Source organism: Pleurodeles waltl, chromosome 7, assembly GCF_031143425.1.
Source record: "Pleurodeles waltl isolate 20211129_DDA chromosome 7, aPleWal1.hap1.20221129, whole genome shotgun sequence".
NCBI lineage: Eukaryota > Metazoa > Chordata > Amphibia > Caudata > Salamandridae > Pleurodeles > Pleurodeles waltl.
Window position 1 is genome coordinate 1028670729 of NC_090446.1, and position 15060 is coordinate 1028685788.

Here is a 15060-nt window from a genome sequence, read left to right on the forward strand (position 1 = left end):
TTCAAATGGAGACATTGTATGTTGTTGTGCGTGTTGTGCAGTTTAATTGTCTATGGGTTCCATAGCTTTAAAGGATTCCAGCATCGCATCCCATTCCAGTGCTATGGATTTTTTTCTTAATCCTGTGTACTCCTCCCTGTAAAGCACCCCACCCTCAGCCAGTCCCCATTTCTTCACCATCACCCGTCACTGGGAAACCAAAGCTGCTGTTTAGGATTTACAATGCCTCGTCAAGAGGAGCTTCGCTATCAACAGTGCCATATCCACAAATTGTGTCATCACTTTTTGGCCCTTGGGTCAGGGAAACAGGCCCAAAATGTAGTGTTCTAGTGCCGGTGGTTCTGCTCAGTAAGTTACACCAGGATCGACCCAATGTGTGTCCAGTAAGAAGATATCAATGGGTAGTCCCACAACATGTGTAGTAGCTTGGCGTCTGAAGTGTGACATCGTTGACATGTAGACGGAACCGTGGGGAATATGATGTGCAGCCTATGTGGCTTGAGATAAGCTTGATGTAGGATGGAAAACTGATTACATTTAATGTGGGAATTACATGAACTTTTTCAGGAATATTGTGAAAGGAAGACCCATTCCTTATCGCTAAGGTCAGGGGTTAAGTCCTCTTCCCATGTATTCCGCAATGGACCTAAGGAGACCAGTGGGTTTGTATGAAGGTCACGAAAAATCCAACAAACTAGATGTCTCCTGTGTCCCATTGTGTGCCCGACCAAAACTAACTATTGTGTGGGAGGCTCAGTGCTGTCTTGAGACCAGTGAAAACCCTTACTCTATTAGGGTACCAGATGCAGTGGGAAGGTCCAGCAATGGCATTTTTGGAGTGTACGGTTTCTGCAGGGCAGTATAGTCTATATCAGATCAATTAACAGGGTATTAAGCAGTTTGAACATTGGAGCAGGGACTACAGCCGGTATGTTAACAAAATGGTGGAGCAAGCATGGTAATACCACCATTTTGGTGACGGCAGACGGCCCTCTACTGAAAATAACAGAGTACTCCAAAAGCATATCTGTGATATAAGGGGCATTATGGTTTGTTTGAGATTGCCCTCTAGGACATCTGCTATATTTATATACACCTAGGTACCCAAGTAGCGAATGGAGTGGGGTGTCATTTGGATATCCACATCTCTGAATTGGAAAGATGGACTGGCATAAACATTATTAAATGAGAAGGCGTAGGTTTTGGGGAATTTGATATGTAATCCAGAGAGTGTTGCAAATGTGTTAAATAGACTGTCTGTAGTGGACATACCCACACGGAGATCTTTTATGTAAAGAACCATATCATCTGGATATAATGATATTATGTGAGTGGTAGGCCCTATCGGGATTCCCCAGTCACAAGCGTCCTGCCTTAGGCATTGGGCTAATGGTTCTAAGGCCAGCACAAAAAGGAGTAGTGATAGTGGACAGCCTTGCCTGGTGCCACGGTGCACTGAATAAGCGACAGGAATATGTTCGTCTGTTCGCGCCCTCGCAGTGGAATCTGCATAGAGTAGTCACACCCAGCGGAAATAAGTGCTGGAGTGCCGCAACCATAAAATTCCAGCTAAGAGTGACAAAAGCCTGTTTTAGATCCAAGGAAAGGCATCCCACTTATGGAAGGAGCCCCTTAACGGCATTCATGATATGGTATAATCGGAGTATGTTAAGTGAGGTATTACCGTTGGGAACAAAACCGCACTGATCTATGTGAAGGAGTTTCGGGATCATGGAAAGTAGTCTTCAGGCCAATACTTCACTGAGTACTTTATATTCAGTGTTGAGTAATGATAGAGGCCTATACGAGGTCATGTTTGTAGCGGGGCTTATTAGGCTTCAATAGGGAGGTGACCAAGGCTTGTGTTGTCGTGGGAGGAAGTCTACCCACATCTAGAGAGTATTTGGAAAGGCGTTCTAGCTGTGGGACTAAGCGTGTGGCAAATGCAGTATAGAAATCTATTGGTAAACCGTCAGTACTGCAATTTTGTTCAGGGCCATTTTGTTAATAGCTTCTTTAATCTCACAAGAGGTTATAGGGGTACCCAAAGTGTCCCACTCTGTGGTTGTCACCTTGGGTAGTGTTAATCTGTCCAGGAAAGCCTGGATATTCTTGGGGTACGTGGGGTGAGCTCTCACGTATAGATTAGTGTAAAAAATTGTGGAAGGCCATGTTAATTTCCAATTTGGTAGTGGCTTGAGTGTTCTGTGGTGTAGTGATCATAAGGATGGGAGTAGACGGAGGAGTCAGATAAATCAGTCGAGCCAGTAATGTGCCTGATTTATCAGCCTCAGTATACGTTTTTTGCCTGTAAGCTCTAAGGTCAATTATACATAGGCATTCCAGCAGTTCAGCATGTTGGGCCCAGGCCTCTTGTAACTTAGGGATTGACTATCGTAACCGGCTGCTGCTGCCTCCAGGGGTCCTAGCCTATCTTCTACTCGGAAAAGCTCTCAGAGGACTTTTTTATAGGCCCCCACTACCGTGCCAATTGACGTTCCCCTTATTATCACTTGAACGCCTCCTATTCAATGTGTGGCGATGATGTGGTAACTGTATTCTCTGCAAAGTAGTTGTCTATTGTGGTAGCTAATACATCCCTGAATACCCGGTCTTCTAGTAAATGCGGCTGCAGCTGCCATGTTGGAATGAGAGACAGGATTATACCCCATGGAAATGTAATTTCCAATGGATTATGATTTGTTAAGGTTTTTCCTAGGTAGGTTAAGTGAGTGAAGGTGGTCAGGATCCTATCTATGTGTGTGTGTAGCATGTGAGGTGGCAAATAGAAAGAGTATTTGCGCATTACTGCATTACGTTTGCGCCAGTCATCTAAGACGGAACATCCTGATACTAACTTTTGAAGGGCTTTAGCTTGCAATACCGAGCTAGCATTTGGCAAAGGGGGGTGTGATCTGTCCAACTCAACATCAAGGACCAAGTTAATGTCTCCCCCAGCTAGCCAGGGATATTCTACCCATTCTCGCAGGACAGTGGACAAATGTGTGAGAAAGATATCTTGTTCTGAATTTGTATATGCTTCCCAGTAACACAATTGTGCCATCCAGCGTACTTCACACCAGGACATATCGTCCATGCACATCTATCCTTGTTTCCAAAGCCGGGAAGGGGATCCAGATGCGGATCCTTATAACTGCACCTTGGGCATAGGTGGAGTAGGAAGTACGGAAAAACTGGTCCCTCCATTTTTTGCGTAACTTAAGGGCCTCGTTAGCGGTCAGAAGGGTCTCTTGCCAAATGTGCTTGGCAATGATGTATTTGGGCCAGTATCCTAAAACGTTTTTGTACTGACCCCATACCTCTGACATTACAGGTAATCAAATTATATATGTGGGGAACAGACATTTTTAAATAGCAATAACAAGTAATGTCTGTCAGAGACTGTCCAGCCATTGACAAGCAAATAGCCAGTAAGTGTGACGAAAGCTATAAATAGGAACATAAACAATAATAAACCCCAATGCAAGGTCCAGCGATAGAAACTTGTTTGGCCAGAACTGTAAAAGAACCCAATAAGCAACAAAACATCTTGTGCAATTGCCCTTGGGGTACATGGCATGCGGCCTATGCGGGACTATCGAACGGGATACAGAATCCAATTTAGGATTGCTAGCAACCCGACGCGGCATTCTGGTAATGTATATATACATAGAGCACCACAGTGGAGGAATTCACCATGGAGTCAAGGAGCCACACGGGGCGTGTCCTGTAGTATTGCATAAAGTATTACAGAAGAAAAAAAATATGCAGTGGGGTCTAATTATAATGCCTTATTGAATCGTTATGGCATTGACAATGGGACAGAATAGAAGATGTAATTTAGCATTTACCAGAAGAATATCAGAAGAGAGCTAAAGCTTTGGTTGTGGAATGTAAAATAATATCCAATACTTGCTTAGAATCTGAATTAGATTCAGCAGACAAATGGTCAGTAGGTTAAGAAATCACTGAAGTTCCTCTGGGGGCACTATAAGTTTTGTGTACAGCTGTAGGAAACAAGCTCCAAAATGCAGGAGTTTGCTTTTTTTCCTGGCAGTGACGGACACAAAGTAGTTCTCCATTGGCGTAGCAAGCGGGGGCACCACAGTCAGAAAACTAACGGTCTGCCTTGAGAATGAGGCATTTGGTGGACAGGGAGCTTTGTAATATGTGTACACTGAGTATCCTGTGATTAGGTTCGGCCCATTATTCATAAAGTGGTGAAACTTAGTTTAAAAGTGCATTTGAAATATTTTGAACAAATCTGAAAGAAATTTAGAAAAACGTTGAGCCATTCGGCTCAGGGGCACAAGTGGGGGTTAGCTGTCCACAGTTTTTGGAAAGGTTGCCAGATGACCAGCAATAAATAAACCCATCTGTAACTCCCTGGCATTGTTATGTATCTGGTACATATTATCTTCAGGCAGGCTGAGGAAGATGCGTGGATCATAACTTGCCTGTTCTTTCAGCTCAGAATTGGTAAACTGGTCCATATATGCACTCACCAAGGAGCCACAATAGATATACTGGGTTATGTATACATAATGCTTGTAAAAAGCATAACACCTTCTTCCAGCACAACAACAGTTAGTCTAGGGTAAACCTAAATACATAGACAGCTTCGACAGTATACCTAAATTGAAGAAAGTAATGGCGCTCTAGCAACAGATTTCCCTTCACCAGATGTCACTCTACTCTCTCTGACAGTGAGGACTGTGATGAGATTGCAAAGAATGATCACATCATGCACCTGGCTTATAACAAATTCTTAACTTCACAAGAGACCGGTTCAGGAGATTATGCCACAATTAATGTCAAGGAAAACGGAGAGGACCTGCTGGTTATTGTTAACTCATTACAGAAGGAGTTAAAATGGTGGACTCATGAGAATATGACAAGTTGAGAACCTTCTAACATCCAGTACCAACAGCCATAAGTATCACATATGCATCACATGCAGGTGAGTTGTACATCAAAACATATTCAAGATAAGGGGTCAGTGGCCCTCAATAGAGATGATGTAACACATCTCTTATCCATAACTGAAGTCGGTGTTTCTAGCTTTGGAAGCATTCCAGAAGCACATTGAAAACATGTTAGTAGAGATCACAATGGGTAACATGACTGCTTTGTTTTACATAAAGAACCAGGGAGAACGATGTCATACACACTCTCACGAGATGAGGAAGTGGTCAACTGCAAGGAACATAGTAATTACTGCAAATCATCTACCAGGAGAACAGGCCATTCCTTCCAATATGTTAAACAAACAGAATGATCTGTCTCTCAAAAGAGTGTTAAGACCAGATTTGTTCAAAATTATTTTCAGCTTATAGGGCACTCCAAAAATAGATTTATTTACCACCGAAGAAAATAAAGAATGACAAGTCTTTGCATCCATGCGTTACCATCCAATATCACTGCACATTGCACTGTCCATCAATTGGTCGGGGATATTGGCTTATGCTTTTCTCCCACATCTACTACTTCTTCGGTACTAGAAAGATTGAAGAGATCCAGAATGATGATGATACTAATAACAACAGGATAGGCGAGACAACCATGTTTTTCTCATCTGGTACATTTGTCAAACACAAGGATAGGAGCAATAGTCCTCAATACTCATGCTGAAGGGTATGTCGACAACGGAGCAAGGGGACATTTTTAGTCAGCTACATAGCTCCTGGACAACCAGAAATGTAACACCTTTTATTAATCATTGCCATATGATGGTAGTAAGGAAGCAAGAGGACCTCTACAAGAAGGCACTATAATGCAAAATGGACAAGAAATATTAATTGGTTTTCAGAGAACACTTTGCAGGCATCCCTTATGGATGACGTGGGTATAATCCAAAATCGAATGTTTTACTAGAAGTCTTTAAATTCTGTTTTTATCTTGTAACCTTTGCCGATGCTTTAAAGACTGACGTCAAACGCCTTCTGACAGATTGTTGCTTAATCTTTTAACCTGGGGATTGGTGTTTACTCTCCTTTCTCTGACTGCAAAATCGAAGGAGTTTTTAAAGTGAAATATATGATAGTCTTGCTGAAGTACAGGAAGTGTGAAAGGAAAGGCTGTAGGATATTTATTTTGTGAAACAAAACAAAATGCAAATACCTGTAAAAGAACTGTATGCTTCCAGCAGTTAGGAGGGCAAAAATGAAGCACATATTTTTTTGTAATCGACAGTCTGCTGTAAACAGAGATTTTAATGAGATCGAAACAAAGCAAGAAACTTTACTTGGTGATGCACAAATGATAAATATTCACAGAAACACTATTTCCTCACACTGGGCATCATTATGAGTGTGGCGGTTTTCAGACTGCCACACTCGTGCTGGCGGTCCTCTGCCACATTAAAACCATGGTCCCTGCAATGGCAGTGGCAGAGATCATAATCCACCAGGGCAGCGCTGCATGCAGTGCTGTTCTGCGGATTACAACCTTGTTCTCCACCACCCAGTGCTGAGGGCCCTGCCAGCACCCTCGGAATGCGCACTGTCTGCCCTTAAAGGAGCCGAGGCCAATGCTGTGGCACTGTTTCAACTGTTCTGAGAGGCAGAAATGTCATAATACGATGTTTCTGCCAGTCAGTCTGGTGAAAACATTGTAATACAACTGGGGGGAGACAGCCAGTATGACGGCAGCCTACTCCCCACGGCTTTGGCGGTCAAATAATTCCAACCGCCAAAGTCGTAATGAGGCCCTTAGGACCTCATTACAACCCTGGCGGTCGGTGGAGAAATGGCGGTAATACCGCAAACAGGGCGGCGGTAAAAAAATTGGAATTACAAGCATGGCGGTGACTGCCATGCAAAACCGCCACTTCTCCACTCTGACCGCCAGGGTGGTAAGGATCGGTGGGCTGGAGACTTCGGTCTCCAGCCCGGCGGCCGTCACTACACCGCCGGCGGTATCACGACCCTGCATACCGCCATGGACTTTGTGGGGTTCTGTACCGCCACGCAATCCATGGCGGTAGGCACTATCAGTGCCAGGGAATCCATTTCCCTGGCACTGATAGGGGTCTCCCCCATCCCCCTCCCCAGAGTCCTCCCCCCAAACCCACAACCCCCCTACCAGCCCCCAAAGGTGGTAGGACCCCCTCCCCACACCCCCCAACATTGACACACACCCCCCTACACGCACACTCACATAACAACTACACATACACGCACACATACTCGCACACATACACGCTGACATACACGCATACATACACACAGACATACACAGACATTTCCCATACACACAACACACACCCGCATGCATACGCGCACTCACAGACCCCCTCTACACACTCACACGCACACCCCCATGCACCCACACAACAGACCACCCCCCCTAACGGACGATCACCTTACCTGGTCCGGTGATCCTCCGGGGGGAACAGGATCCAAAGGGGCTGCTCCGCCGCCAGCTCCCCATCACCAGAACACCGCCACACCGAATCATGGGTTGTGATTCGGTGGGCGGTGTTCTGATGACGTGGCAATGGAGGTGGAGCAGCCTCCACTTCACCGCCGACCGCCTGTATGGCTGCTGGGGGCTCTCCGTCCGAAAAAGGGCAGAGGGCTGCCAGCAGTCATGATACGCTGTGCGGAAAACTGCCTGCACTGGCGGTCTTCAGCACGGCAGTACCTCTGCGGTCTTGGTAAAAGACCACTGAGGTTGAAATGAGGCCCTTAGTGTCCATTTGAATGGAAAATGTGCCATCTGTAAATTACAATGTGCTACCACACAATGTGTTAGTGACTTTCAAAAACCTCCCCACCTCATGTTCATTAGAGGCAGGTGAGGTGTGAAAGTTTCTTGTTCAAAAAATTGGCTTGTGGTTCTAAAAAGTTTGGGAAGCACTGTACTAGATGCTGTTTTAACCTATACTAATTTAAAAGTGCATTTTTCAGCTTATCCAGCTCACACTAAGAGGAAAAACCAAAAAGAGATGTGTTCTATACCTTTAGTTAGGAAATTTATGGAAGAGAGAAAAAGATTATATCCAGCCCATATTGTCCCTGCACTAAAAAGGAGCTTCAATGAAGAAGTTTCAGAGACTTTCATAATTCTTATTATCTGTGGAAAGTAAATGTTTAGAAATAGACAAGCGGATTTCTTGTTTGACACTGCAGTATTAAAAATCTTGAGTCCGTCAAACGGGAAAACCCATCTGCCAAACTCCCGACAGGGCGGCGGCCACCTTCATGGCAACCACCCCGCAGGAGTTATTAAGAGTTTCCCACTAGGTCAGCGGCCAGAAACCTCAGTTTCCTCCTGCCAGCCTAGTGGGAAACAGGCTACAGCATTGTCTCTGGCTCGTAATCGAGCCAACAGCAATGCTGTAGCCCGCAGGGTGCACCAGCACCCTTGCAATGTTCACTGCTTGCAAGAAAGACAGTGAATATTGCGACAGTGCTGGGCGGGGGAGGCTTGCAGTGCCCATGTCCATGCTAGTGCAGGGGCCCCCCTGTGGCATCCTGCACCTGTTTTCTGCCATGAAAAGGCTGGCAAAGAACAAGGTCGTAATCCACAGGACAGTGCTGCATGCAGCGCTTCCCTGGTGGATTACGATCTCTGCCACCGCCAGGAACCTGGCGGTGCTGGCGATTTCCTAGCAGTCTGACCACCAGGGTTTTAATGTGGTGGTCGGACTGCCACAACAGCGGCGGTCCTGACTGCCACCTCGAGTGTGTCAGTCTGAAGACTGCCACACTCATAATGAGACCCTAAGTGTTAGACCCTGAGCAATGATATTTAGTAATAAAACCGATACATAAATCCAAATCCAGTCAACTAAAAGGCGAATTGATAGATTCCCACTTGCTTGTCCCTTTACATTAGATATGGCTGAATTACTAATAACATAACACAAAATCTGAGACCATCCAACTTTTTTGCAAACAAATAATGTATGCTTGAGATCCAAGTAACAGTAGCCTTTTTCCAGATATGTGTGTACTTCGGCCAGATTCAGGTTTCAGATTAATAAACTAGATCTTACATTGAAGGTACATAAGGACTGACTGGTTTTTGGAGTTAACTGCTCCAGGGAGCCATGTCCACTCTTTTACTACTTCTGTGTTTTTTTGAGGGTTTGAATTTGGAATGCTTACTGAATGCCCAGTGGGACCACAAGCGATAGTGAGAAATTCATTGAACAAGAGAACGCTGATGACAGAAAAGAGAATTCATAGTCTGAAGGAGGCAATACACTTTTCATTAAATTATTACTTGCTTGACCCCCATTGGTGGTTTGGAATTTGTTAGATGATGAATGTTGTATGGGGTACACATAAGTCAATATAAACTACCGATAAGGGCTTCCCAGTGCTAACAAGAACCACAAGGAAAATAAAAAATCGACACGCTGCTTATATAAAAAGATAGGTCTTTAGTTGTCTTCTAATACTGAGCACATTATGATTGGCTCTTAATTGGATGGGAATGGATTTCCAGAGCTTGGCTGCCAAGAAGGCAAATGATCTACCACCACTCCTATTTCTATGGATCTTCGGAGTGGCCAGAGGAAACAGATTATTAGACCTCAATTCTCCTGGTGTACGATAAGGGGTGATGAGGTGCCTAAGGATGTGTGGTCTCTGACCATATTTTATTTTATGAACAATACGTAGAGTTTGAAAATTAATCCTTTTTTTACTGGTAGCCAGTGCAGGCTGACCACTGCTGACTGTGCTTACTGTATTCTGGAAATATGTAACAGCATTCATATATATCTCTACTATGAAAAAAACTTACTAGAATCTAAACAAATAGAGGGAATTAAAGTTGAATTAAATTCAAACAAAGAGTACAGGTGATACAAATTATTCTGGATATTAACCTCTTTAAATCTGCAGGTTGAATCAATTATATCTGTGGATGCATGTGTAGAAGAGATATAATTCAAGATCTATTCAGAAGTGTGCCCACAAATCAAAAACTGTCAACAAATATAATTATAAGAGACAAAGGCCCTCATTATGATATTGGCGGTAAAAACCGCCTACTGCCGTGGTGACGGCTACCAAAAAACCGTTGCCGTGGCTACCACCCGTCAGCCGGATTATGAACACAGCCGGATTTCCACCAGAAGGATGGCAGAAATCCGGCTGTGGCCATGCCGGTGGACGGTGGTAAGGTGACACTGTTGCCAGTGGTGTTCTGCTGGCAGACGCTGCTGCTGGCAGCAGCGCCCCGTCCCGTCTCCTGCCAGAGGACTGACATCAGGTAAGTCGGGTGCTCCGACAGGGGTGGGGGGTGTTGTGTGTGTGTGTTTGTGAGGGTGTGTGTATGTCTGTGCGTGCGTGTATGCGGGTGTGTGAATTGTGTTGTATGTGTGCATGGATGGATGTGTGAGTGCGTGTATGTTGTGTTGTGTGAATGCGTGTGTGCCTGTATGTGTGTCAGTGTGTGTGAATGGATGTATGCATGCGTGGATGAATGTGGGTATGAGTGTGTGTATGCATGTGTTCATGTGTGCATGATGGTGTGTGTATGTAGTGGGGGGGTCTGGAGAGGAAGGGAGGGTGGGGGGAATGTGGGGAGGGGGATTCCCTGTCACTAAGAGTGCGTCCCAGCATGGTTTTTGTGGCAGTAAGGAAACCTCCAAAACCATGGCGGTAGGCGGGGAAATAATCACGCAGGCTGGCAAGTGTCTACCGCCGGGCTGGAGCCTGCAGTCTAAAACCCGGTGGTCATTATCTCCGTGGCGGTCAATGTCTTCTTAATATGGAGAAAAGTACCACCAGCCTGTTTTCCTCCATATTAACGCCGTCCGCTGGGGTCATAATGAACCCCAAAATGTATCTGGTAGTAGACATGTGAGGTGCTTGTGAAACCTTATTTGATTGTAAAGTGTGTATAGAGGACTCATCAGGAGATTGAGTTGTAATTATAGTAGTCCAAAGAATTGTGTTGACTTAGAGTTTAAATTGGATCCCAAAGAAGATGTTGGCTAGTGAATCGTCGTGGGGATAAATAAGAGGGGACATCTCCATATTATCATCTTCAGATTCAGTCAGGTCCTGAAAAAGCAGCAATTGTGATTTTTTTTAGGGTGCCTAAGTTTTTTTCCATTTTTTTCTTAGCATATTTGAGTGAATATCCACTGGGTCAGAAGATGTACACTGAAATACCTTGGCCTCTATTTTAATGTGTTTTGGTATTGATCCTGTTGCTAAATCCATTAAAGTCAGATCAAATCACTTTTGATTATTTTGTAAAAATAGAATAATGTGCCAGTTTACTTAAATTTTCTACCAGTGGCGTAGTTACTGAATCTCCCTGAAACATTTTTTTTACTAATAAAATGTATCAGTAGACAATAATTTTTTTAATGGCACAAATGTTTTCCCTTTATCTAATAATTGACTTATTTGAACTTCTGTTCTATAAGTTCACTATGAACTGGCCTAGGCATGCCAGAAGCAGAACTAGCTTATTAATTTTTTATTTTTATTGTAATGTTTAACTCTGTCTGCCACCGGATTAGGACAATAAAAGATTAGACAGAGTTTTCAGCATGCGATCAGAGGTGGAATAACATTATTCTAACAAGGAAATAATATACCTCAATGCTCTATTTAGAGCTAGAAAAGTCTCAAAGTTGGACATAGTCACAAGGGAGGTTAAAGGAGCTGCCTAAATGCAGTTTTGGGGAAGCAGATGCAATTGATTTATGATTAAGTTTACTACTTTGCCTGCTAATGAACAGATTCAGTATCTCTTTTGGAAGTGTAGATTCTTTCGAGGGGATTTATTGACTAATTTCAACATTTGGAAGATTAAAATTAATCAGAACCCCCAGTTAGTGGAGTCTGAAATCTTTATTATGAGGTGAGTCTCTAGTTGTTAGAGCTTGTAGGAAAGTACCCTCTTTTTGGCATGTTACCCCCAATTTCTGCCTGATGTCAGTGTGTTTGACTAAGTCACTGGGATCCTGCTAACTAGGACCCCAGTGCTTAGGCTCTATCCTCTACATTTTGTCACTGCATACTGGTAACCCAGTTTTTCACCCAAAATTGGCATACTGGTCACCCCTTATAAGTCCCTAGTATATGGTACTTAGGTACCCAGCGCATTGGGGTTCCAGGGGATCCTTATGGGCTGCAGTATTTCTTTTGCAAAGGCTTCTACAGAAGTGCCATTGCAGCCTGTGTGAAACGGTGCATGCACTGTTTCACTGCCATTTACACTGCACCAGGTCACTTATAAGTCACCTATATGTCAGGCCTTCCAACCCTGAAGGCTAGGTGCAGAGCACCTGTGTGTGAGGGCACCCCTGCACTTGCAGAGGTGCCCCACATCATCCAGGATCATTTTCCCAGACTTCGTGAGTGTGGGGACGCCATTTTACGCGTGCACTGGACACAGGTCACTACCTATGTACAGCTTCACAATGGTAACTCCAAATATTGCCATGTTTGGTATAAAACATGTTGGAATCATACCCCAAGGTTTTTGCAAGCATTGGTTGTATGATTCCATGAACTCTGGGGGCTCCTTAGAGGACCCCCAGTCATTCCATTACAGCTTCTGTTTTCCAGGCAGCTCCAGCTGCTGCTACCTCACAGACAGGTTTCTGCCCTCCTGTTGCTCAGGCAGCTCGAGTCCAGGAAGGCAGAACAAAGAATCTCCTTTGGGAGAGGGGTGTTACACACTCTCCCTTTGGAAATAGGTGTTACAGGCATGGGAGGAGTAGCCTCCCAGAGCCTCTGGAAATGCTTTGAAGGGCACAGATGGTGACCTCCTTGCGTAATCCAGTCTACACTGGTTCAGGGACCCCCAGTCCCTGCTCTGGCATGAAACTGGACAAAGGAAAGGGGAGTGACCACTCCCCTGCCCATCACCACCCGAGGGGTGGTGCTCAGAGCTCCTTTAGCGTGTACCTGGGTTTTGTCATCTTAGATTCCAAGTTGGCAGGGCACTCTGGGAGCATCCGAGTGGCCAGTGCCAGCAGGTGACATCGGAGCCCTCCCCTGATAGGTTCTTTACCTGTGTAGCTGACCAATCCCCCTTTCAGGGCTATTTAGGGTCTCTCTCTTGGGTGGTTCTTCAGATTCGGATTGCAAGACTCCAACAGGAATCCTCTGCATCATTTACTTCACCTTGTTACCAAAGAAACTGCATCTGGGCCCTCCAGGATCTTTACAAACTGCAACAAAGAAGCAAAGATGATTCTGCAACATTGTATCGTCAGCTCCTGCCAGCAACTGCAACTGTTTCCAGGTCGTGCATCCTCTGAGGACTGCCTGTCTTCAGCCTGCACCAGAAGAACAAAGGAATCTCCCTTGAAGTGAAGGAGTCACTTCCCTGCTTCAGAAGGCACACCTCTGCAGCGACGACTGGTGGCTTGGGTCCCTTCTCCAGAAGAAGTGTGTGGATCAAGCAACATGGGTGGTGGACTGAAGTGGTCCCGGCGGTCCAGACGTCCAACTGTCCAACTTTGGTGGAGGTAAGAGCTTGCTACCCCACGCAAGACAGTACCCCCATGCACTGCATGTTTTGAAGTTGCCCAAGCTTGTTGGCATCCCTCCACGAAGTTCTTCATGCACCGTGCAGCTACTGCCCCCAGCACTCTATCCTGCGACGCACAGCTTCCTGAGTGGTTCTCCGGTGGCGTGGGATCCCTTTGTGTAGTGCTGCAGGGGCCACTTTTTGCACCTTTTTTGTCCCCATGCTGTGGGACTGCTTTGCACGATGCCTGGTCTTGTAGGGGCTCTCTGAGTTGCTGCGAGCCCCCTCTGCATCCCCCTCCTGGGTAGAGGACACCAGGTCCCTTCTGGTCTCAGGCAGTGCCATTTTCCGCTAACTGCAAGCTTTGCATGTGCCAAGGCTTGTTGATGGAATCCAGCAACATAAACCAGACTCACAATCATCCATCGGGTGAGGGACATCTTCTGCACCAACCAGGAACCTGCATCTGTCTTCTTGGGTGCAGTACTGACTGTTGTTCTTCACAGGTGGTTCTTCTTTTGCACCTTCATCCGGATTAGCAGGGGCTCCTTTTCTCCCTGGACTCTTCAGTGCTTCTTGGACTTGGTCACCTTCTTCCACAGGCCTTCGGGTCTAGGAATCCATTGTTGGTGTCTTGCAGTCTCTCTGGTTCTTGCATAACCTTCTTTCTTGTGGTCTTGTGTGTTCTAGGAAACTTACTGTGATTTACACCTGCTTTCCTGGCCTCTGGTTTGGGTACTATTACTTACCTTTGGCATTTTCTAATACACCCAGCGCCCCTCTAGACACTTCACTTGCCTAGGTGGGAAACCGACTTTCGCATTCCACTTTCTTAGTATATGGTTTGTGTTCCCCTTAGGCCCATTTCTAACTATTGTCATTTTCACTGTTTGCTCTGTTTTCTAACTTTTTTTACAGCTATTTCTGCATACTAGTGTATAAAATTTGTGTATTACTTACCTCCTAAGGGAATATAGTCTCTATGGTATTTTTTGCATTTGTGTCACCAAAATAAAGTACCTGTATTTTTGTAACAGTGTTTTCTTTCATATGTGTGAGAACTGTGTGACTACAGTGGTATTGCATGGGCTTTACATGTCTCCTAGGTAGGCCTTGACTGCTCACCCACACTAGCCCTAGAGAGCCTGTGCCTTCTATACGCTGTCTACATTTCACTAATAAGGGATAACTGGACCTGGTATAAGGTGTAAGTAGCTTAGGTACCCACTACAAACCAGGCCAGCCTCCTACAGAACTCCAATTATTTCCATAGTGAGAGCTATATTTTGGGGTTGATTTACAGTGAAGTTATTCAAGCTGTCCCCACAGCCAGCAGGCCTTTTGAAGGATTACTGATTTATTAAGTAACTACCAACATTAAATTGGGTTTATTTATCTCTGAAAGAAGCATTTCTCACAGTTTTTCATTCTTTCATTTGTACAGTCAGCTGCACATCTTCGAGGATGGAGAATCTGGTGTTTGCAAATTCAGTAGCGTGGGAATAGATGGAGCATTGGTCATCTGGGACTCCAAGGTAAAGTGAACACCCTACAGGCAGGGTGACAGCTGATAAGGACCCGTTGGGTCAACTTGGCTTGTCCATG

General features: G+C 45.0%; 1 protein-coding gene across 2 annotated transcripts in view; it reads left to right on the forward strand.

Moving 5' to 3' along the window:
* LOC138245867 (actin-related protein 2/3 complex subunit 1A-B-like) overlaps positions 1-15060 on the forward strand; it is a 151451-nt gene that overhangs the window by 129546 nt on the left and 6845 nt on the right. For both annotated transcript variants that reach the window (XM_069199846.1, XM_069199847.1), the window contains exon 9: positions 14900-14990. In XM_069199846.1, coding sequence (XP_069055947.1) covers positions 14900-14990 — 91 coding nt within the window. The remainder of the gene's footprint in view (positions 1-14899; positions 14991-15060) is intronic.